Source organism: Diadema setosum, chromosome 17 (genome assembly GCF_964275005.1).
Source record: "Diadema setosum chromosome 17, eeDiaSeto1, whole genome shotgun sequence".
In the NCBI taxonomy this organism is placed as follows: Eukaryota; Metazoa; Echinodermata; class Echinoidea; order Diadematoida; family Diadematidae; genus Diadema; species Diadema setosum.
Genome location: NC_092701.1, coordinates 3,068,053 through 3,094,317, shown reverse-complemented (window position 1 = coordinate 3,094,317; position 26,265 = coordinate 3,068,053). Strand labels below are relative to the sequence as shown.

The 26,265-nt window shown below is 40.1% G+C and overlaps 1 protein-coding gene across 1 annotated transcript in view; it reads right to left on the bottom strand.

Moving 5' to 3' along the window:
* Positions 1-13,026: 13,026 nt before the first annotated feature.
* The window catches only part of LOC140240894 (golgin subfamily A member 2-like), a 29,333-nt gene continuing 16,094 nt past the window's right edge, over positions 13,027-26,265 (bottom strand). Inside the window, exons 18-24 of the mRNA XM_072320672.1 lie at positions 25,479-25,637; positions 24,779-24,913; positions 23,846-23,975; positions 22,783-22,959; positions 22,050-22,156; positions 14,084-14,281; positions 13,027-13,756 (exon numbers count right to left, since the gene is read on the bottom strand). Coding sequence (XP_072176773.1) covers positions 13,490-13,756; positions 14,084-14,281; positions 22,050-22,156; positions 22,783-22,959; positions 23,846-23,975; positions 24,779-24,913; positions 25,479-25,637 — 1,173 coding nt within the window. The 3' untranslated portion in view covers positions 13,027-13,489. The remainder of the gene's footprint in view (positions 13,757-14,083; positions 14,282-22,049; positions 22,157-22,782; positions 22,960-23,845; positions 23,976-24,778; positions 24,914-25,478; positions 25,638-26,265) is intronic.

Sequence of the window (26,265 nt, the reverse complement as noted above, 5' to 3'; positions counted from 1 at the left end):
GGTGTAGGAAGTGACACATTCGCGGAGAAGTAAAATCAGTTGTTTCGAGCGCTTGATGACATCAGCGGCGAACGATGTACCCACGGCTGCGGGGGGATCGCCAGTGGTCTGAGGGACAACCGTGTGTGGAGCATTCCGCAGGGATGCACACTGATGGCAAGTGTCGGTGACACGTGTGATGGCAGAGTCCATGTCCAAGGCAAAAAAATGCCGGTTGACAACGGTCTTGAGTTGGTGGTGGGTGGGATGATCAAGTTGGAGATGGAGTGAAGTAAGCAGGCCATCAAGAACGCTACGGGGGATGATGATGCACTCGCGAGGTGACAGGAGAGCCTGTTCACGGCGGACAACCAACAGCCCATCTCTAGCTATGGTAGCAACACGGAGATAGCGTTTGACGTCTTTGATATTGGTCAGTTTCTTAGAAGGTCGGGTGCCCTGGAGAAGGTGAGCATGAGTGCGTCGCAAGTCTGGGCACTCAGATTGTATGCTGACCCACGCTGGACGGGAAGTGAAGGGTAACTTCTGCTTCCCTGTGAGCACGTCCGTAGGGGACACTCTGTGAACAACAGAATCCTCTGTCTGACGAATGAAGAGGCATACCTGACAAGAGGAATCAGTGCACTCTGGGGCATTCCTGCTAGCAAAATCTGACGGAACATTGGCGGATCCAGCCAGATGGAGCACGGCACATTGGAACCGGCTAACTGTGGACAGGAAGGTTGACACACGTGGGCTGGCAGAGAACTCACCACGACAGAGTTTTTCAAAAGCCTGTACACAGGGCTTGCTATCTGTGAGAATGCATGGCCGGTGCTTGGACTGCACAATGTACGGGCTGAAATACTTGCAGGATGCTGCAATAGAAAGGGCCTCTATCTCACATGGGAGCCAAGTAACCTGCCGATCACGAAGTTTGGAGCTAAAGAAACCAGCTACCTGTGGCTTTCCTTGTCGTGTTATGTACAATGTGGCACCAATACCATGATCTTTGACAGCACCATCAGTAACAATCCAAAGCTGGTCGGATGGTCGGGGAAGGGTAATGGCACGGGGGGAGGCTAAGGCTTCCTGAGCGGTCTTGAAAAATGAACGCAGGTCATCGGACCAATCAATGCGATCACTCGACTGACCACCAGCAATTGCGGCGTCCAGTGGTGTGAGGAAGATAGCGCAATGTGGGAGAACACGGGCGAGCATCTTATATGCCCCAATGAAGGAACGCATTCCTTTCACAGTAGTAGGAGGGGGGCATGAGGCAAGCGCCGCAATGCGATGAGGGCTCGCTTGTAGGGTCCCTTGGGACCAGATCCAGCCCAGGACCGTGGTAGACTTTGGGCAAATCACAGTCTTACGGGCTGAAAGATGAAGGCCTGACTTTCGGAGGGCATGCAGGACACGTGACCAATTCTGGAGGAGCTCCTCGGGGGTATCACCACCAATGAACAAGTCGTCTGCAAGTTTCACAACAATACCTTCCACAAGTAGATCCCCAAGCACGCGACACATCAGCTCTTCAAGAGCAGTTTCTGAGCCTGGCATGCCCATGGCACAGCGTGTATACACACGGACTCCACGATAGGGGGTTGCAACACCACAATACTTCATCGAGGCCTTGGACAGGGGAATTTGATAAAAAGCATTGGTGAGATCTGTGGCAATGAGATGTTTCCATTGACCAATTTTTCTGAGGGTGGAATCCACATCAGGCATAAGGGAGGGCTGAGGCTTGGCATAACGGCCTACATCGGCAAAAGCTGTAACAAGGCGGAAGCCGCCGTTGGCCTTCTTCACAAGGAAGGATGGATTCAGGTACTCAACAGAGATGCCCACATCTTCTGGGCGAGCAAAGACACCCTGTTGTTCTAGTTCATCAAATTTCTCTTGGAGATCAACCAAAGAGTTACGGGAGTAAAGTGGCAAGCGACCCTTGCGTTGGGGAGGCTGAACCGGGCCCATGTTGACAACGGCCTCAAACGGGCCAACAGCACCATTATACCCAGTGAAGGCAGGGTCAAAAACATCATCGAACTCCGCATGGAGAGACTGAAAGTCATGTTTCGTACCAATGGGGATAATGCAATCAGGATCGAGCAATATTGGGTCAGAAAAACGATGCTCAGTATCACGTGAGACACCACTGGGCACGGGCCTATCGGGTACACGGGGGAGGTCATCAGACTGAGGCTCTGAAGGAACGTAGACCGGACGGACCTGGCAGAAATGTTCATGTTTACGGATCAGGCGGGGTTGAGGCGTAAGATTAGGGATACGCACTTTGCCTGCTACACTGGAGACCATGCACGGTTCAGGCCAAGATGGATCAGTTGGGGGAACACCTTTCTGAGGGACAATCCTGGGCTCAAGGGCAAGTGTGTCATGAGACAGTAGCTCATCAGGAACTGACAGCTCGACGAATTCACCAGGCAAAAGCACAGTAGACTGAGATGGGGCACGAAGGACATGAGCACGGCGAACTGCATGTGTCGCATTGTCCGAAGGCCTGCGAGAACCATATGAAATGATCATGTCATCACCCACACACACCTGGCGTTTAGCAGGACGAACCGACACATCATTGTGCTCCATGAATGGGGTACCTGCGAGTACTTCTACATCAAGATTATCAATGACCAAACCCTCAAACACGAATGACTTGCCGTCACGAGTGAAGGACAGAGTGGTCTCCCCAACAACATCAAGGGGGGAAGACCCATCGGCTTGATGAGCAGACTGCGAGCTGGGTTTTATGACACCCTGGAGGGACTGGACAGTAGAAGCTCTGATCATGTTACCAGTAGCACCACTGTCGACAGTGATGCGAACGACCTGGTGCCCGCAAAACGCATCAAAATATGGAGACTGACGGACCTGGACTCTGAGGGCCGATGAAGAGTCGCTGGTAGCCGTATCATCCTTCAGAGGGACAGGCTCAGACAGGTGGACCTGTTCAACTTGGCACAAATCATCAATCTCATCATCAGACTCTAAAATATGTGCAACCTGGCGGGCCTTAGCAATGAATCGCCTGTCTGCTTCGGGTAAGTACGTACACTCACTTAAATAATGAGTGTCTGGCCGGCGCGCTTCACGACAGAGAGGACAGTATTTACTGTTGCGCTGGGGGGTGCGAGTCTGCAGATTGCGGCGACTGCGGGGCATTGGAGCACGCTGGGGGCGTAGGCCTACAGGGCGCGGGGAAGGGGAGGTCAGGGTGCGCATAGCACGAGAACTCTCTGTGGTGTGGATTTCATCCAAAAGACTATCTAATGCCTGAGAGATTTCGGGTTTCAGTGAAGCTAGGGTACGAGAGCGCAATTCTGTCCCGTAGCGCTGCTTGACCAGGCGAGGAAGATCTGAATGAATGAGTTGGAGCCAAGTGAGGACGATAAGGTTTTCCAACGTGGGAGTAAGCTCCTCATCTTCGCTAACACGCTTACCATGGTGAGTTATGCCACCTGCGGATGTGAGCAGGTTGTCTTCGATAAAGGCCACCACCCTTTGGTAGAGGTCCTCAGGACGCTCATCCGGCTCTAGTTTGATGTCACTGAAATCAAGAAAGTGAGCACCGGTACTTTGAAACCCATAATGAAGCCTGATCTTCCCCCAAATATCGTTGAGGGAGGTGGAAGTCTTGACTATGGAATTGCGTGAGATAATGGGACAATAATTAGCAATCTGTCCGAGCATAAGCTCAAGCATACTGGCTTTCTGGTGTGCTGATTTTCGAGACCCAGTCGGGACGCTTTCTGGGTCATCAACAAAGCCACGGAGTGGGCAAGATTTAGATTTTTGAGCCCATGAGCAATCATCATCTAGGAACGGCGCAAAATTTGAGTCTAGGGTGAGAGTGTACACTAAGTTTTGTCGCCAATTTTCGAATGAATTGACTGTTTCACGTTTGGTGAGACACCATTGCTTGGGTGCTCTTGGAGCTGAGGCCATCACTAAAGCCTATAGGTGGGACCGTAATGTAAGAGAAAAACAAGGAACTTACACCAACTCTGGATCGTTGGCCGATTTGGAGCTCAGCAAGCTTAACGTCTGCTTGTGCAGGTGAAAACAAATCCTCAGGAGTAGGTAACGTTTCCAGAGCTGCCACCACGTAAATGAGAAGCAGACACAAATCGAGTTTCCGAGTAAACAGTCACCTTGAAGGCATTTAATGGAACCCAGCTTCAGACCAGATACCCAGCAGTGTGTAGCAGACAGTAACGCTACAGTCACCGAGAGGTGGCGCTATATAACAAGCTTGACTTGTAACATTGATAATCATTAACAACACTGGCGCATGACACCAAAGACCTAAATAAAAGTGATAAAACGGTGATCTCATTTTCCTGTCTTATGAACATGCCATAGTAATTCCTTTCAAGAAATGCACTTTGCAGATAGCAGCTTGACTGACATGACTGTAAACTGTGGCAAACCTCGAAGAAGTCAAAATGCCGTAAGACGACGCCGTTAAAAAACAACAACAACAACAAACAAACAAACAAAATAACGGTCCTGAGCTACTGCTTGAGTATTCTGTTATCTTTTTTTAATGAAAATTTTCGGGTGAGCAGAATGTATCAGTCAACAAATTGTATATGAATCGAGTTTCCTTTAGGTATGCCTTTTTTAAAAATTTCAATGTCATTTCGATACCTTCTCGATGTCGGTTTGATATAACCAAACAAAGTGTAAAAGCAATCGGGAAATTTCGATGTCTTACACGCGTTTCCTCGGCCTTACATTCCGGATCAATTCAAATCAAATTCCCAGACCTATGATTTCTCGTGTCGGAAACGTACCGGTTAAATAAACAGGTGTGACATAGATGATAGGAAACGATGATAAGAGAGCTGTATCAAACATTTCAGCCTGTGATCTAAATTACATTAATATACTTTTAAGATACATCTGTGGCTGAACTTGCGTTTCTACGTACTCCAAACAGAGGTCACAGAAACCTAGCAATCGTATTATTTTGTTGTTGTTGTTGTTGTTGTTGTTGTTGTTGTTGTGTGTGTATGTGTGTGTGTGTGTGTGTGTGTGTGTGTGTGTGTGTGTGTGTGTGTGTGTGTAGGCGTGTGTGTGTGCGTTCCTCAACAACTTTAGTAAATGGGGATAAGGCAGCTATAATAACTCATGTAAGCGCGTGCAACACATCTAAATAGACATTATTCAACTTATGCGTAAGCTGACAAACGTGTACCAAAGTAGACATCAATTATTTCGACATACTCGAAATTTATACTCTATGTTGAGAGAAGTACCATACTATTTAGTTCCAGCAAGAACTGGTTTGTTGGGCTTCCACAACGATCCAATAATAGTCAGCTGGTGGAAATACGGCATAAACAGGTCAGGTGAATGGCACATGTTGATACTTGTGTTATGAAAATTTAATGATGGCTGCGTATGTATAGGCCTAATACAAATGATAACAAGGTGTACTACTATCACGTTTTTAACAAAAAGTTTGCCTCAGATCACGAATGCCAGGGGTCACGAGAAACCAAAGTCTCGTGACACCCCCCCCCCCCTCAAAAAAAAAAAAAAAAAGGCTACAATTATAATGACCATGAGTAATGCGGTCTTGGTTTCATAGTGCTTGGTTTGCTAATATCGGTTAGAGCACACACACACAAAAAAAAGTGACTACTCTTTCACCTTGAGACAAAGTTCGTCCTTTAAAGTAACAACCCATTCTCTATTCAAATTGACCTGTAATAAGTCAAATAATCTAACGCAACAAACCGTGTAAATCTATTCAAAATAACCTGAAACCCGGAAAAAGTTATATCATTTGAAAGTTTCACGTTTTCAGATAACAGGTATAGGATCCTATACAGTTGCAGTCAGGCATGCAAAATGTATATTTCACTGAAAAGCAATTATGACAAGGTAGAGGTCATGGGGTTTTTCTTTCCTGGTTTTTAAGAAAAAAAAACTTGCATTCTCTTTCTATTCTTAAACTATTAATGGGAGAGTCACATGCTCATGCGCATAATGTGATGGCAGCCAATATAACTTTTCAAACATGAAACTTCCTCGACGTGTGTATACGTTATATTCGATTTTAATGAAATCTTCGCTCTCCTGGGCCACGCTGCATAAAAATGTACAATGAAACATAGGTCAAAAAGTCAAACGTAAGACAGGCAGTGACAGGTGTAAAATGTATAAGCCAATCAGAATTGAGTGTTCAGAGACTTACGTTTGATTTTCTGACTGATGCTGATCTTAACTTTTAGGTAACAGGGTCCAGTTTGCTGGAAATGCACAGAGTGGAATTTCCCTTTAAAGATAACTGTCAAAAATACAAAACCACGAACAGACCATGGACCTAATGACAAGTCGGTAATCATCAATGGTTTATCAATCAGCGATTGAATAGACACGACCGCAAAGCGAATTGCTGATTACTGCAACATGCCAGTGCAAGGTATCAGATAACGCAGATTCCATACACGTAACGGGTGTTTAAGTTAATCGAACAAAGTGTTTTCACTTTTGCGCATGTTCCACAAATACACGTGAATGCATGTTATGATAATAAACTCGCACCATTATTGTGAAAAATTACCCCATTAATATTCAGTGTGCGCGCTCACCACTTGCGTGTAAAGTGAATGAAGGTGGTGTGACACGCGTAATGAACAGATACTGAGCAAAGTGAATGAGTGTGATATTTTTTTTTCACGATATTGCCAAACTAAACATGGTTTTAACTTTTCTGGAAACATACAGTTGTACTTGAAGCGATAACTTATGAACCTTGCTCTTTTGAGAGCATGTAGCAAACAACAGTTGCATTACATGAAGATGATAGTAGCATACTGATAATAAATGAATTGATAACTACATTCAGCCCTTTATCGTTATCTTAATATACTGTAGTTGTAACACTTCCTCGTACGGTAATTCTTTCACGCAAAATATCAAACCACCTGTTCTAATGCAATCACTTCTAGAGATATTAACACTGCATTTTCAAATGAGCAAGAATTCTAATATGTCGGTCACATTACAATTCTCAAACATTCCATTCAATCAGACCACTCAACACAGAACAAGGCTGAGAAATGACACAAAAAAACATTTTATACTGCATCATTTTTGTTTCTTGATATTTTATTTGAACACACACATAGCCAACAACCAATGTCATTGGGAACTTTGTGTGGTTTCATGCACAATATTTTCAGATTAAAAAAGAAAAGAACAAAAATGAGCAAAGTAAAATAATTATGGTGACAGATTGTAGCTTTGAATGTGTCTTTTTTCTATAAATTTGTCTATAATACATTTTGTACATGATTCAGACCAGCAAAGAAAGGTGTATGTGGCATATTCTTCTTTTACAATCACATCATGTTGCCACTCCATAAAGCTAGTCTGGCTTGTCATTGGTCGCTTGTGGTCACATGACATGTATTGTATGCTCTTAGCCCCACACACTGCTTAATATGTCATGTTGGACTAAACAACTTTGACCAAAAAAAAGCTAGTCTTGATCCTAGCATCTTGGATGCCATAACCAGTTTCAAGGCTTCGTTCACACAAACCTTCAAGATCTTATTTACACATTGCCATATTCATGCATCATAAATGCCAGCACTTTAATGACAGTGTACCTTGTTGCACATTCTTCCATAGATTCCATAGATAGATTTTTTTTTCATCTCTCACATCTTTGCACGGTGAAGAGGCTATCTCCAAGCTCTCGTAAAATCAAGCCTAGTACCTCCTTGGTAAAACACACTCATTTAACTTTTTTTTTTTTTCTTGATTGCAAAAGGGTCTCCTGGACCCTGACTTAAAACTCTATCTTTAATTGATGTTTAACTGATGATATTTTTCCATATCATCAAATTCTTTATACATGTATCTGATTTCTATTAGAACACAATGTTCAGCTAATACTCCACCCCATGCAGGGTCTAACTAAACGTGTTGGTAAATTGAAGTTCTGCTCATATCCCTCCTCTATAAATCCTCATTACAAATTTTTCAATTTTTACTTATAGTATTTGGATATTCATACAGTCAACAAAGAAATATTTTCTGTACTATTTATCAATTCAATTTCTTGCTCATTCACATCATTCATCATAAAATAATTCAGAACTCTGCATTACATTTACACTACGTCACATGGAAGAACTTTCCACTGTGACATTAGGCGTTTTCACATCAGCCCGATGTTTCGAAATAGCGCGCTGTTTTCTGACTTGGGAAATTAACCCAATCACGAAATAGCGCGGTGAACACAAATTAGCGCGCTAATTGTATCGCTCTGATCGAGAAAATTTCTCGAGTCCAACTCGGGAAATTTCTGAAATAGCGGGATAGTAGCGCGCTATTTGATAATGTGAAAACAATTCGAGAAATTAGCGCGATGCATCCCATCATGCCTAGCGTGTGTTAACCGATCGATCGAGGCAAACTGCACACAAATCATGAGGAATTTTTGAGAGGGTACACACATTACTGATGCTGTTTGCACATACTCAGCTGTCGAATTAGCTCGAAAAAAATGCGGGCCAATTCTCTTCAGCTTGGATTTTTATCGGGCCAATGTGAAAACGCCTAATGATCTGCAATCACTTTTGGTCAATAATACCACAGAACTCGGGCAGCAATTTCCGGCAATCTTTGAAAAAAAAAAAAAAGTTCTTTAACCTGTAGTTATTAAAACTGTTTGTAGGTCATTACATCTGGCTTCCCTTGAAAATATGTGTCATTCATTCTTTGTCTAAAAAGAGAAATGTTTTCATGTGAGTATAAACAATTCATCATATCATGTAACTACAGTCAAACCTGTCTTAGCAACCACCTGTCTATAGTGACCAACTGCTGTATACAAAGACTAAAAACAACCGACAGAAAAGCCATGTTAAAGAACTTATCTTTAGCTGCCACCTGTCTATAACAGTCACTTTTTTCATCTCCCTTGGGTTGCCGCTATAGACTGGTTTTAACTGTATTTGATACAATTTCTCATGAACTGAAAGCAAACAAGAGTAATTGATCAAGTTCACGGAATCAAAGGACGATTCCATCTTGTCAAATTTAAACAATATCATCTTCATTGATATAAATAAGTAGCATTTTGTACAGGCTGTTGCGATTAAAAATACTCCCCTACAAAGGGATGGTGCTATATGTATGCAAATTTAAATTAAACTATAAAGCATCTCCAAAAAGGTGTGGAAGCCATTTCACAAACGTTGCAACATTTCTCTTGAAGATCCACTTCTCAAACACAGTTATGAATACATTTATCATGGAAAATTAAATTTTATGATAACAGTGATATTCATTTCCTTTACAGCAGCAGTCAAAGATTGCTTGATTGCAAGATACTGTTTGGTTTGAAATAATGAATACGACTGAGGCATAGGCCTTAATCTCAGTGAGCGTACCTCAGAATAGTGGGGGGGGGGGCAAATACATTTTAAACTGACAAACCTCTGGTCCAGCAAGAAGGGAAATTTCAGTAAAATGAAAATGAACACAATACTTACATTCACTATAAAAATCAAGTAGGAATTCTTACAACTGATACGGGGTCTAAAGGTTGCACCGACAATAAAACCAACCTAAACCAAAAACGTCAATTTTCATTCACTCCACCTGTGAGCAAAACACTTATATTTTGGATATATTTAAAAAAAGAAAGGATGAAGTGAATGCAAAGGTAAAACTAATAGGGAAAATATTAAAATCAGATAAAAATATACTGAAGAAAAGATGATCATGCCAGCCATTTCAGCATAGAACACCAATAATATGAATCCCGCATAGCTCCTTTTTTATCGGATCCTCTTTACAGCCTTTCTCACTATGTCTTTGCAAGTGAACATTCTTAATTCAGTATTCTTGGACACATATTACACATATGCACTATATGTCCACGACAAGGCATACATTACATATGGTACCACATTATTCAGTTTTTAACATGTGGCATGCTAGAACACACTGGTGTGAAAACTACAGATAGGACATCATACATTATGTCTGTGGTTACCACAATCCGGTTATTTTCTCTCCAACACAAGTATGTATCAATGGAAGGGGCAGACAGTTTCACAGTGAAATTGTGCTAAAAGTAATGCTGTCATCACAATTTTCATTGTATAAACGCAAGCTTTCCCACCCTAAAGTAAAGAACTTATTTTTTCCCATTGTTTTAAAACCCTGATATAAGACAGAAATGGTTTCATTGTTCCTGGGGGTTTCCTATAATATGAGCCCAATGTATAATCTGTTAACTCGTTAAGAGCTTGAGTAGGATTAGTTAACATATTCAGAAGTTACAACATTGAAATCAAAGATGCGTGCTTCTTTCCTAGCCCCACAACCTTAATGCCAGCGATGCCTTTTTTCTACCTTCATTTGAGCAATGATTACACGAATGCTTCACCTGAGAGGTCAAACAAATTCTCCCAGAGAATGTCTTACTAAATCTAAACCATACATAACATGACAGCATTTTCACAAAGCAGAACATAAGGCACTTATTAAGCTTTTTGCTACAATTAAAAGATTCAAACGTTGGAACAAACAGGAGAAATTCAGCACACAGGGAGTTGACAATGCTCATTCTAATACAGAGGAAAATGGCCACGGGAGAACGGAACAAGAACAGCAGCATCCTGCATCATACTCCAATATATTTCTTGAAATACAAAATACAACTTCAAATCACTGATGGGGACGAATGACAAAGAGCTGGACATACAATTTCTTGACAATCCCTCCTTTTCCATCAGCCTAAAAGAAATATTGCTCTCCTGAATTTTCCCTGTACTAACGAAGGAGATCGACATTTCTGTGCCCGGTGGTGACTTGTCAACAGGCAGCTGAAAATTTGCAAATCATTCTTGTGCTTAGTAAATCTTTTATAAGCCAAGAATGAATTGTATGGCAATAGAAATGATTAAATAGCACACATCCTGAATACTGGCATACAGCATTTGGGATTCCCTTTTCTTGACCTATTGACCATCTGCCAATTCAAAATATGTCTCTGCACTTTGACTCAATATGGGTTAATTTCTGCATTTATCACATTTTTTTTTCTCTCAATATCTTTTTTTTTTTCTACTACAATTTCCAGTTTCTTGATTTATTTTTTTCCAGAAGCTAAATCAGGGCTATGAAAAGATAATTTGGGGCAGCACGGAGAAGCATCCCATCGCAATGAATACTGGATGATAATGACTTTAATGTAATGATTGTAGACCTTAATAACACATGCCTAAAATGGATTCATACATTCAAATTGTGAATCATAAATTTGAAGATCTAATTGTATAATTCAATACTTTTCATCAAATCAGCTAAATCAAAGTGTAAATGTCAGCCACCAGAAGCCTGCAAGAAAATTTATATTCAATGCAACACTTTCAACATTTCGAAATAGGGTTGAAGGTACTTCATTCCCTTTGTTTTTGTTTTTATTCTACATTCTAACTCTACAAGATGTGGTCTTGCAGAATCATGCATAAATCTTCTACAACATCTGAAAGCTCACCACCTTTCTTTACAATACCAAGCACACAGACACTTGGACTTACCCTGTGACAAGCACAGACACATATGAAAATGGAATGTCTGTTGATATGGAACTACAACTGTCTTGTGACGTCATGATATAATCTCCGAGAATCGCTGCCACAGAAAATCCTAAACATGGACAGAGATTTTCCATCTGACGCAGATACAATGACCCACAATAATTCTTAAGATCAGAACACTCAGTCTTGTGTACCCATGTAAGATGACTTCTCTACAATTTTGATTCAAATAATTTCAGTTTACAACATTTTCAAGAATGACTTTGAGGCAATCATGAGTAGTGGATGGACAAGTTTAATACATATTCCTTTTTACTGGGACACGTAGTGACTTCACCTGTTCCTTTCATACCTTTGAGGCTAAACCCAGGTGCCAAATGCACAGCAGACAACTCACCCCTATATTTCCTAAATCCTGTGGTCCTCATCACACAAATGTATAAATGTGCATTTCATAAGAAGCTGCAGGTTAGCGGATTTAGCACATGTGTAAGCCATCACAGGTGAAGCTTGGCTGGAACACTAATCATGGAATAAAGTGAAAATACCCGAGGTCTGGCTGTGATTCTGGAAAGTGGGGTAAGTCTACGTTGCACAGCACCTTTGTGCAACACATTGGGGTGGAAAGTGTCATGTAAAAAGTAACTAGAGTCCACCTTGCCTAAGTCAAATCCTGACAGACCAGAGAGAAAATACTCAACTTCCACTTACATCCATCTGGGGTGCAATTTTTCTCTGGCTTAGCCAATTTTTCGATTTGTAAAATGTCGACTAAGGCAAGGTGGACTGTATTATCATTGTCACAGTCTACAAAGCCAGCTCTGTTTGCATCTTGCTAACATCACCATCAAGTCTAGAAATGGCTAGAAATGCCACGGTTGTATACAGATAGATGGTGATGTTGTAAAGAGCATCATAGAAAATCTTCTTGTTTACAAGTGTTAAATATTCTCTAATCTTTGTTTAAGAGCACACATAGGGAGGTGTGCATCAGTGTCATACACACCTCACATCATCGACGGATAAGAATTGAATCTTTTAAAATTGCAACAGACAATTTAGCAAGTATGAAACATATCCATGAGGTATTCCAAGCCGTTTCTGGTATTAAAGCAAGCAAAGAATGGCTTCTCTTTGCCTTGTGCTATTAAACAGCACAACCACAATACAGACATCACACTGTCCTGAAATTGAGCAAAGAATGGACACGCAATAAAGGAAATGTTCAGATTCTGCTCTGATCATCTCAGCATCATGTCATTCACAAGGGCATCTGCAGAGTTTCTCAGGCTCCGGTAGCAACTTTGTGAGAGGTGGCAAAATCTTTGGCTAACTTGAGACCTTGCAAAGGTCCATGCTTTCTAATTGCCATCTTGTGTCAATATCGGGACAGTGTGATGCCATCCCGCAAATTGTTCCTGACCTTACGGTGACTTAGTCCACGGAACTGGCTGGCAACAAGAGGCCAGTCACTCCATGGGCTTTAAAGGTGGTGCCAATCATAAAAATGATGCATTTCTTCCTCCCAACCAGAACCAAATAGGAGAGCAAAAGTCTACGCAGTCTTGATGAACTTGAGTGGAGGTTTTCCTTCCACAATATCTTTGATTGCATCAATGACACGATATCACGACAATGATTGCATGGTATGTTGGCAGTCAAAGATGATCTTTCAGTTGATCCAGTTTTTTCTTTCTAAAAAGGAAGCAAATCTCCATGCACAGTTTATTACAGAACAACTGGAATATTTATCCCCTGTCAATGGACATACACTGTACATCCCAGATGGATTAGAAGCAAGATGTAAACGGCATAAAGTCTAAAGTTGTGCAGTGAAAGGATCCCTGCAGCTCTACCGAGTGCTTGCCCAAGCAGTTCTTTGGATGCAACAAGGTTCCTCTCCTTGCCAGGGATCATACATGCAAGACGACATCGGAGCAGTACTTGCACGGCATGAAATCACGATCGAGGATGGTGCTGCGGTCGATCATCGCCGGCGTCCCGCCCATCTGGTGGAGGAGTTGTATGATCTGCTGTGCGGTGTGCTCACTACGAGGCAGCTGGTCTGGGGAGGGTAGCGATGAGAGACTGTTCCCCAGCTGGTGCTGGTGTTCATCGGCCAGTGATACCTCTTCAAACTGGGGTTCGTCTGCGCCCTCTGTAGACGTAGACAGCCAGTCCTTGCCAATGTCTAGAGCAAATTAAGATGAACGATATCTCAATACATTGACATGTCCTTATAGAGTCATCCTGAATGATTACAGGAACCTGAACCCCAAATACAAATCTGGATTGAGCGAAAGCAGCAATACTGATAGAATACTACATCAGTGCAGGTTTCAGGAAAATTGACAATCTGTTCAAAAGTTATGATTTTTTTTTTTTTTAATTTTGGTGCAGTCATTGCAGATAGGAAGATTAATAAATAAAACCCTGCAATACAAGAAAGGAACCCCTTTAACTTTAGCTCACTGCTACTTGTGAATGTAATGCTATGGGAGGACTACGATATGCAGCTCACCATCTTCACCCGAATGCTGCATGTCCTCCGTTGCTTCCGTTGCTTCGCTGATCTTGAAAGCGTTCCTTGTGTCCCGGGGAGGCGTGAGGGCGCTGTTGATGTCACTCTGACGGACGTACGGCTGGAGGTGCTGCTTCTCCTGCAGGAGCTGGACTACGAGGTTCTGGAGCTGGGTCAGCTTGGACTGGGGAAGAGGGAAAGGAGAACATGGTTTTACTTCAGTGAGAAGAATCCACTCTTTGCAAATGATACTACATTTAAACTGTAGGGCATTTAAAGTGCTCCATGACCACTCTAAGCATTCTAAACTCTGTATAAACAGGTAAGGTGGCCCTGAAACTTAATGCTGCTTTCTAGGCCTGGTTCAGGAACAATCCTGAAAAGCTCTAAATTAACGCAGTAGAGGTCATCAAAGTTTAGAGTGCTTCCACCTCTCATGCTGTTCACACAGTTTATATGTTTGACTTTGCTTCGGCTCTCAAAAAGGTTACCATGACAGTTATGCCTCTCCCAGCTATGTAGAGTATGGTCTTGGCAGGCAGTGATTATCTATTCAGTTTAATTCAATTCAATTCAATTCAATCTATTTCACATCTCTTAAAAATGCACAAACATAGACATGTTTGTAATGTATAATATGTACAGAGCATAACAAGGAAATATCACAAAACACAGACAGTACAAGGACAGTTAAGTAAGATATAAATACAATAAAAACAGTAAGAACTGCAGCAGATGTGAGAGAATGACAAAGGCCATTGGCCTATCAGAGGTCAAACCCTAAATACTAAAAGCAGCATAAGCTAAAGCGTGTGCTCCTAGGTCTAACTTTGTGTATGAATGTGATATGAGACAGGAGGGCTTCCAGCATCTGTACATGAAAGTCAGGGAATTCCAAGAAGCTTTCAGGGATCTACAACTATCTGTACACATATTTTACAGGTATCTCCATGGGCTAAAACCATTGCAGAACCAGGGAGGTTTTCATATTCTTTGCCAGAAACAAGTACATGTAGTCAAAAGCTTCAGGCTTGATTTCAAACAAGATTATTAGCTACTATTTTCAATTATCATTAGACATTTCTGTTGGAGATAACAAAAACAATAACATAAAATGTTTCCACTTTACCTTTTGTTTTTGAAACTTTTGGTACCTTAAAAAAAAACTCCTGCAAATATCACATTTTGTTTTACAAAATCTGTTTTTTCAGTTGCTCATGGTAACTAAAATTCACTTGAGGGCAGCTAATATCCAATGTGTATTTGCCTTTATCAGAGTATGAGGAGCATGTCCGAATGCCAACTGGGAGAGAATTTGGTCTGTGATCTCCTCTTGAAATTTGAAACTTAAAACTTGAAAATAATGTTTAAACAAAAAGGCACATAAGGCTTGATGCCAGACTAACAGTTTTATGTTGTAACAGAAAAGTCCATCATGGTTATTACGTTGCTTTGAACAAAAACAGAAATATCTGAGAACATTAGTGATTTTTTTGTTTTAACTGTACAAATAGAAAAAGCTGTCATTTGTTAAAGCTCAGACACTATGATAGGCAACACTGTGTGATTTTGGAGTTAAGCAGGTCTCCATATGGTGCCAAAAAAAAAAAAAAAAATCACCAATTATAGGTTTTCTAGAAAAAAAAAATTCTTCTTGGTAAATAGAGTAATACATTTTAACATGTCTCCCTTGGCGGGAAAAATCTGTAATTGCCCAAATATTGCGGGGAAAAAAAGAGAAAAATCAGTTAAAATTTGTGGACAAAACAGATAGAGTTAAACTGTTCAAGAGCACTATCAGTGTTGCCAATTTGCTTTACTCTATAAACTTTTAAGATACGTACAAAACGTGTTGAATCTTCTTCCCAATCATTCACTGATCTGCTTCTCTAATGATTTTCTTCTACTTTCAGAACAAGCAACACAATACTTGGTTACACTTGCCCTTTAAAGACTTCAGCCTGAAACATGAACACCATCAATGAATGTTTCCACCTATAGGTCAGCTACCTTTTTATAGTCATCAGCATCTGCTTCAGTCAACTAAATAGGTCAGGTGGAGTGGAAATCTATTTGGAATATGGAAAACTGCTGTATGAATGCTTTATATCCTCTCTTACACTGAAAACGGAAATTCTAGTACAGATATTGTCGTTGTTGTTTGCTTGTTGTCTGACAATGAGGCTGGTTAGTTCTAGAATCATGCGGTGCCAAACGCCTCAAAGACGTTTGAAGTTGACAGTATGCCAACTCTACAATCAGGGCCCATGGCTGGCAAAACATCTCAACTCTACATCGGAATGATAAGGCAAGGACTTCATATGACACGCAGAGGATTTTAGGGCAAACTGGTTGCAAATCTTGCACAACAAATTCACACCAGAGAGCAGAAGATTCTGGATTATCTCAAGCAGATAAGATAAGAATTAATCTCTGGATAAATAGTTGGCGGGATCGAAGGTTAATGACAAAAAATCAGATACCGCAAATCTGGGGATGACTCCACCGCAGGACAACTAAGGAACAAGGTCAGGGAGATAATCTTCATGTATTTCTCATTAATCTAATGACTGCCAAAGCAATAATAAGAATTAGGAGACATGACTCTGTAATTTCACATGGATCACCTGTTTTAAATCGATGTCCCAGATCTGAGTGACGATTGATGTCAAACCCACATGCAGAGGGCTAGTGAACTATCAGGTGTCGACATGCTGTACACGTAGTTGTGTAATCACTCACATGGTATCATGCATCCCATTCTCATGATCAAACCCAATGACAAATCTTATCTGACTGATGAAACTTGGCACCAGATTAGAGTGCCCTATTGATGTCATCTTATACACAACAGTTTCTATGGTAACTGGTGTCAGACAAGAAATGGTTCGGTGACATTACCCAAGATGACAAACCTCACACTTCACCTCTGAGCTAGAAGTGTTGTGGTCTAGTGGCAAATGGCTTGGCTCATGGCAACAGGGACATGGGTTCAAGCCAAACCAAAAACAACACTGCAGTTCCTTGTAACAACAGTGCTACCTTAAACCTCTACAAGAATGTCTTATTTGCCACTGTGTATTTTGAAAGAAAGGATATGAAATTGCTTTCTTGGGAATTAAAAAAAGAAGGTCAAATTGCTTTATCTCTAACCAATCACAATAAGAAAGGTATGTTGGTGTCAGCAAAACAAACAAACAAATAAACAAACAAACACACTGAGAGAATGTTGCTTGGTCTTATTTTACCAGTAGCCAGGAATCAGGCTTAAAGGTTCAAAAGTCATTTTCAAGAAAAGCACTGCACACTTAAAAATGCAGAATAATTATGTGTTTTATTTTGCTCAGTATTTTATAAATAATGTGCTGATAAACATATGTAGGTATAACAAAGGATGTTACTTTTTTAAGTAGTTGTCAATGTTTGGCGTGAGTCACGTGGCATAAAAAAGGAATGGAATGTTCCAACGTACTCTCAAACTTGCAACATAGAGACTGACACAATATGCAACTAGACTTGGAATTTGTCAAGACTGACAAATTAGGTGATCCGATTTTTTTTTAATCAATGATTCGAGTCCTGATCGCAATAGGCATGACCATATAGGTTTCATCTGTGTTTAGAGACATTGGACGTGTGATATTTGGATTCTCATTTAGAAAAGAGAGTCAGGTCTGCTATCTTTGTTACCAAATTCGGTATACACTATAACGAAGATACAGAATGAAGTATATTTGACCATTGACCCAACTTTGCACAGCCAAGATGGCATCTGAGCAAAAAGTGGTTATTTTGTGAAATGATTCTTGTAACATGGCCTTTGCGTGTGCAAAATATGGGAAAGATAGGACATGTATTCACCAAGATACAGGTTAAAACATTTATGACCTTTGACCCTAATTTACATACCCAAGATGGTGTCTGATCAAGTAGTTGTTATTTTATGAAATAATGTACGTGACATGAATTAAACATGTGCAAAATATGGGGATGATAGGGGCTGTTTTTCTTGAGTTATTGCAAAGAAAGTTGCAGAGAGAAAGAAATATCTCAATACATCGAAGATAAGTTTGATGTCAACCAAGTTTTTTGACGTGATCTCGGCGTCGTATGAAAAAATGGAGAATCACTGATGATAGCCCAAAGTCTCAGCTACAACATATTAAAATCTGGGAGAAATTTACAGAAGAGTAAGTGAGGTAGTGCTCGATAAAGACCGTCATGTCAATTTTCATTTCCAGAAAAATTCCCTCCCATAGAGATAACACGTAAACTGGTTAAATTTGACAAGGTTACATTATATCCATTTTCAAGTGGTGAAGACATCATCCGATTAAAACTTTGATTAACAAAACTTAAAGAGTATTACATTGGCTACAACATACTAATATCTGGAAGAAATTCACCGAAGGGTAATTGAGCTAGTCGTCGATAAAGACAATCATGTCAATTTTCACATCTAGAAAAATTCCCTCCCATAGAGATAACACGTCATAATGAAGATAAAGAAAGAAGTACATATGACCTTTGACCCTACTTTGCACAGACAAGATGGCGTCTGAGCAAAAAGTGGTTATTTTGTGAAATGATTCTTGTAACATGGTCTTTACGTATGCAAAAGATGGGAAAGATAAGACATGTATTCACCAAGATACAGGATGAAACATTTTTGACCTTTGACCCTAATTTACATACCCAAGAAGGTGCCCGATCAAGTAGTTGTTATTTTATGAAATAATGTACGTGACATAAACTAAACATGTGCAAAATATAGGGTTGATAGAGCTTGTTTTTCTTGAGTTATTGCAAAGAAAGTTGCAGAAAGAAAGGAATATGAAAATACATGGAAGATAAGCTTTAATTTCAACCAAGTTTTTGGGCATGATGCCGACTCCGTATGAAAAAACGAAGGGCACACTTACGATAGCCCAAAGTCTCAGCTACAACATACTAAAATATGGGAGAAATTCACCGAAGCATAAGTGAGCTAGTGCTCGATAAAGATAGTCATGTCAGTTTTCATTTCCAGAAAAACTGCACTCCCATAGAGATAACACGTAAACTGGTCAAATGTAACAATGTTACTTTTAATCCCTTTTTACGAGGTGATGCCGTCATCCAATCAAATTGTTGTTATTATATGTCTGAAAGAACATTTAATAAGCTACAACATATTGAAATTTGGACGAAAATCAACTAAGAATAAGTGAGATATACTTGAATGAACTTGAAATTTGATGACGTCATTTTGAAAATTTACTTTTTTAACTTTATTAAGAAATTTGATATATTTTAATCATTTTTCCAGCATTGCCAACCCATGAAATGACTTGTACAACTCATCAGCTTTCAGAATATGTAAAGAAAATGGGGGGTCACCGTCCATCCTGACGAGTAAAATCGGATTTAAAATTGGCGTTTTTTTGGCATCGTTGCACTGTATATCGCCATTGACGCGCGCGCGGAATTTCAACTTTGACGGGCCCGTATGACGTCATATTGAGTCGGATTGACTTAAAACTTGGTAGAAATATTCCTTGACATTTTAGGCATACGATAAGTGTGAAAAAACGGGAAATTTCCATTGCATATGAGCTGTGTGTGCGAATATGTGCGCGCGCGTACGCGTCCGTCCAATTTTTTCAATTTTTCAAAAAATGCTCCAAATGGTCTGAAACGTGTGCAAAAAAAATTTGAGCTCGATTTGAGCATACAAATTTTTCAACGCGCGCGTACGCGCACGTTTTAAGAGAAAATATGAATTTTGAGAATATGAGTAGAATCCGCATAACTTGAAATAAATGTGACGTAAATTTCATTGAAAAATTCCATTCCATTGATGAGATATGATTGAGAATGTGTTTTCATATAATGACGTCATAGTGACGTCACGGTCGAATGATCACAATGATTTTATTAGACCCGTCGTCTTTGGGACATGATACATATATGGTATAATTTTGACATTGATAGGAAGAATACTTTCTGAGCTAATCGATACACAAAATTTGTCCAGAAATAAAGAAAGAAGAAGAACCACCAACAAAGAATCCGTACAGATACAGAAGGTGATCCAAGAGGATACTCGGATCACCTAAAAATAAATATAGAATTCTTGCACAACAGGCATCTTATGTATTACCCAAGGCACACTCCTACACATTATAAGTCCTACAGATAAACACACATCAATCTGACATAGAAGCATTGAAAATGGATTAAACAGAAGTCAATATCATGTGCAGCAACAAGTTTAACTAAAGCTGCATGGAAATACAGGATCCAGCCATTGCGGAACATGATTCTTTATCTTGGATGGGGAAATAATTAACTTTTAGAGGGTCGGCTTATCTGATTGGATCATGAGTTGTAAAGGACAATGATCTTTGGACCAAAGAGCAATATGTGACCTTAATTTAAATGGCAGGTGAGTCATCTGTTGAGCACAGTGTAGTATCTCAAATCTGTGTGTACGGTGCGTGTTTGCATCTGTGTAGAAAGTTTAAATTTACCTGTGTGTTATGTTTGCGGTGGGTGTATGAGTGTGTATGGGTACCGTGTTTGGTGTATATGTTAGTGTAGATTGTATGCATATAACAATTATAGTTGTTTTCAGTCCTTGTACGTGATGCATACATGCATTGTGTGTCATGACACATGCATTTCACATGTTTATCTGTGTAATTTGTAATTGCATAATCAGCCTCTTTTTTTTCTTTCGTAGTAATTATGTCTAATCTCTTTTTATCTGTAGCATGATGTTGGTGAAGTCCAAATTTGCCACAAAAGATCACATCACCACTTGTTAAATTGCAACAACAAAAAAAGAAAATTGATTGCCTATTTTCTGAGTTACTTCCTTTGTGGCACAATTACCTTTTCACCAAAACTCGGTGATTTGGTGATAAAGAGAAAAATTACTACTTTTTCCTAACATCCTACAATTCAAAAAGGAAAAGAAAAGGTTCACCCCTTCATACTTTTCATCAATTCAAGAAAGGGGAGTTAATAATGCAACTACTACATTCATAAGCCTTTTATTTGTAAAAGTACTGTTACCAATGTAAACGAAACAAAAAGCAAAGAAATAAAAAAGAATAGTGGGGTGTAAAAACACTTTCTCTTTGGAAAAGCAATGCATTCATCTGTGAAACAAATCTCCTTATTTTTTTAAAACAACCTAGAAATGACATGTACACATTTGTACTCTGAAAAACTAAGTAGATCAGGACATGGGTGCAAAAAAAATATTGCAAGAAAATGCAGTTCGCTCTACCAAAGTAAGAACCTTGAACCTTTATCACTCTACATGTGAGAACCCTTTTCTGAAAATAGGTTACAAAATCACTGTCATCAGCATTCAAGATATGGGACACAACACAAAGACTTTGAACAATGTTGAACAAGGTATTATACACAATGGGTAGAGTCAAGTGTTAAGATGATACAAATAGACATATCAGAGATTAAAAAAAATTCAACTGCACTAATCATCACCAGCTATATTTTACACGTCACGTCTGCTAAAGCTAAGAATGAGGTGATTATGAGAAGACATTTAATATGACCTGCAGTGAATGCAATACTACGATCTCTCCATTCCTGATTGGTGCATCATATACTGTGTAACATCCTAGTAATTTGCATTTCATAAGTGTGCCTGGGAGTTACTGTAGTGGGATGAGGGAGTCATTTACTCCTCAAAATCAGTGCATTATAAAGACACAACGGTGTAAATGATCTGCTTGATGACTGATAAAATGAGGAATAATGTACAAAAGGACTGATGAATGTATGAATGAATTGAAATTAGGAACTGGATAAAATGTGACATAATCAATACAACACAATAGATACAATCGATGGATATATGATTTATTCAATCACTGTTCTCTGCCTACGACCAAAGAACTAAACAAAAATAGATACGTGATAGGCATTGAATGTCTTACCTCCATGACTTCTTTCTCTGAGGCTAACATGGCAACAAAACGTTCCCTGTCGTCCTGTCTCCTCTTCATGATATCTCTCTGGTTGTGATACAGTGTGATGTATTCACCTGGGTAGAGATGCACGGCAGTCATAGTAGTTTAGTAGAAATAATGTCCTGTCCATCACTGAAGTCTTTATCCTATCACTGTAGAAACCTTTTGGTTTTTGCTTTCGTTTTGTTCATGTTTCTTTGAACACCTCCTAAATTGTTGAACCTATGCACAGAGGACTCTTAATTAGGGCTTATATCACAAAAATCTGCATCTTACGGAATAAATGTAATTCCAGAAGGGAAGAAGGTCACACGATTTCTCATCTCTCAAGGTCTTAGCTTTCCCCAATGAAAGAGACATAAAAACAACATTTTGATAATCATTCCATGTACCTTACCTAACTAGGTTCTCTTTCTACCACACCTCACTTCTGCATTGTATATTCAGACAACTACCGCCTGCATGACTTCCCACTCCAGACAATATGATAACTGCCCTTCCCCCCCCCCCCCCCAAGGACAAGTACCTCCCCATCCCTCAAACAAGTAGTTTGATGTGAGAATTAGGATTAGGGTTAGGGTTATGTTTGTGGGTAGAATTTATGTTTGGCTTAGCGTGCAGATATTTCATGGGAGCTATTGTTGAACCACTGTGGTATCATTTCTTGCCACACTGTAGCAAGGATCATCACATCTCTCACCTATCGTCTCTGTCTCTCCAGCCAGCTGTAGGTTGATGTGTTCCAGCTCCTGGATCCTGTCATCCAGCTCCGCCTTCTCTCTCATCACGATGCAGAATTTCTCTTGGAGTTTCTCCATGGCCAGCTCCAGGGTCTCATAGGCCTCCTGGGTCACTGGACTCTCTACTCTGGAAGAACCTGAGGAGATTGGGGAAGGGGAAAGAGGAGGGGTGGAGGAAGGAATAAGCTTGCCAACATAAGTCAGTTATGGCAATCAACTCCTGGAAAGACAACTTTTTGAAGCCAACCTCTGACGAATTATCTATTTCTTAGCATAGTGTCCTTAATACTTTCTCAAAAATATTCCAAAAACAACAACCCACAGTTATGGATGACTGTTATCTTTCATGAGTTGACATGATTTCTATAAAGAAGTCTAAAGCCCGCCACACACTACACGATTTTGCCCCGATTCACCGGTCTTAAGACCTTAAGACTAGAAGTGTGACGTCACAGTCTTGCCATTTTCTAGGCGTATGACTGGGTCTTAGCGCCAGTCGTAGAGATTTGACATGTTGAATTTCTACGACCGATCGTAGGCTTTCAGCCATTCACAATGCAGTAAAATTCAAGCGCGTGCTTTACAGTCGTAAGCCTACTCGTAAGGTTTGGTCGTATAGTGTGCGGTGTCCCGTCGTATGACTGGTCTTAAGACCCAGCTTGGTTTAAGACTTTAAGACCAGTCTGATCGTGTAGTGTGCAGTGGCCTTTGGTTTTTGTAAAGACATTTTACTGGAACAAATCAAAATAGGAAGGGGTTCCTTTAGAAGAACCATTGCCTAGTAACAGACTCATTATGTGATCCTTTAAAGGAAACTGCAATAAACATGTGGTATAGCTGTGATATAGCTGTGGTACAGCTGTGGTATAAATGCAGTATAGATGTAGTACAGCTGTAGTACAGCTGTGGTGTAGCAGTAGTACAGATATGGTATAGTTGTAGTACAGTTGTGGTGCAGCTACATGTATGGTATAGCTATGGTACAGATGTGGTAGAGCTGTGGTATAACTAGTGTCTACTCACTGAGGTCATATCTCATGGAGTCTGTCTCTTTGAGCAGCATTTTATACTCCTCCTGCTGATCCTCCAAGGCTTGCTTTAGTCCGTCCCTCTCCATTTCTAGCTGCCTGATGGCAGCAGACAGGTGATCCACCTTTTAGAATGATCAAAAATATCTCATGCATCATTCAAACTATGCGATCACTCTTCCACTGTTAAGATCCGATAGTGTGGGAATACCATGCAATGGGAAGGCTGATTAGATTTGGGATTTCCCACAGCAACTTGTGTACAGTTTTATCACTGATTTCTAGGTAAGCACACTTACGGCCGAAGATTCTACACAGTAGTCAAATGTTAGTGATAAGCGTATGCTTCGGTGCACATAATTGCTGATGGGCATATTCTATTCTAGCCAGCCTGCGCTAGTTGTGGTTTTTGAATGTGCCCAGATCAATTCAATCAGGCCAACCTTCTCTCCCTATGCTCTTGGGTTTGTAACTAGAAATGATTGCATTGTTCTGATTTGTTCTCTATGTAAATACATTGTAGCAAGAGATAACCGTACTTTACTACATGACGTTGCAAAGTCTAGATATTTGTAAGTGACTTTGGCTTCTAATAACTGCACTTTTGCTGAAGGTATCAATCCATTCCTGGTACTTTCTACTATATCAGAGATGGGCTGGTAATTCATGATGAATTTGGTTCAGCTACAGTATTATCTGGATGAAAAGTATTTAGATGAATCAGGTATCCAATCCAGTGACCAAAAGGCATAAGTCTTAACTTCACTCACGACCAGTGAGACCTACAGAAACGCTATGCATGCTGACGTCTGGAAATGACACGCACATGATTTGTAGAAACACATCACATACAAATTCCTAAAGGTTTTACTGACACTGCTTCAGTTATTACTTCAAGCAAAAACTAGACTTCTCTTCAAAGTCTTACCATATCATTTCGGTCTGTTTTGGGGCTCTCTCCATCCGTCTCCTCTGTGGAGTTTGATGAAGGCTGGTAGGTCTCCAAACTTGCTATTCTTACTCTCAGCTTACTGTTCTCATTGCCCAAGGCATGGATCTTCTCCTGGACCGATGAAACACAACATCAAATGAATGAATAGAAATGAAAGAAATGACTCTCCTTGCGTCCCTCAGATGGGTCATGAAAACAGAGTTATCATCTCATCTGAGTGAACATTTGAAATGCTTTGTTGGAAAATTCACCATTATGTTGCATGTTGTGCTGAAGTGCATTGGGTTTCTTTGTGCAAAAAAAAAAAAAAAAATCTAGCATCTTAATCATGGACTGGAATCAAGCTCTTTCCACAAAACCAAAATTGAATACTTAGGTGGTCTGCATATACAATAAAACAATTATCAATTGGTATTACTACTGTAGTTGATTATCACTAATTGATTATAACTCATTGATTATCACTAATTGATAATTGCCAACAGATTATCACTAAATGATCATCACTGGTTGATCATTGTTAATTGATTATCACTCATTTATTATCACTTACTGTATTGATGATCACTATTTGAGTATCACTAATTGAGTACCAGAAATTGATTATCACTAATTGATTGTCCCTAACTAAATATCACTATCCAAAGGATAATGAAAGAGATGGTTTTGTACTAACCTGTGCCTGTTGTAGGTCTATCCTGAGGGACTCGTTGACGGTTCCCTGGGCCTCAAAGTGCTGAGCCCTGTCTGCTAAGGTGGCATGCTGCATCAGCTGTTTGTTCATCTCATATGTCTGAGTCTTCAGCCGTTCTAATTCACTCTCACTGGATTCCAACTGCAGAATAGAAAACTTTTCATTTTAACAGTGGGTCTTAGATCAATAATTAGTTGAATCAAAAAACTGGAAACACACTTACTGTTGCAACATTTCGCCAACTATCAATTGGCTTCTTCGGGCGAATGACGCTCCTATTGACGGAATGGCCCTTATAAATATGCACTGATCATTGATAAGCAGTGATTTGTAATATTGAAAGATACTGTGCCCCAGACATGTCTTGCATTTTTATAATTCTCAGGGCTAATGAAGCATAAAAGAACAAACAATGTAATTCATAGCTCCCTTCAGTATACATAAATTAGTTAAGTGTCATTTGAATGTCAGCAACAAGGAAATGAACACAGAAACTTTAGACAGGAAAAAAAGATGTTGTACATGTACCACTCAATGAAAGAGAATTCTTGAACTGGAAAATGGCTGTACAACACCTACCCAGTAATGCTAGGATTACCATATAGTGTATTATCATTCATGTACATTGAATACCAGGGTACTTGCTATTACAATAGGGAGCTTTAGATTTCTGTGACGGGGGACGTTTAGAGGAAAAAAAACCTATTCTGTGCATGCGCAAAAGCACGCATCAAGTCAATCTATTTTTAGCTCGCGTCGTTAAGTTTTT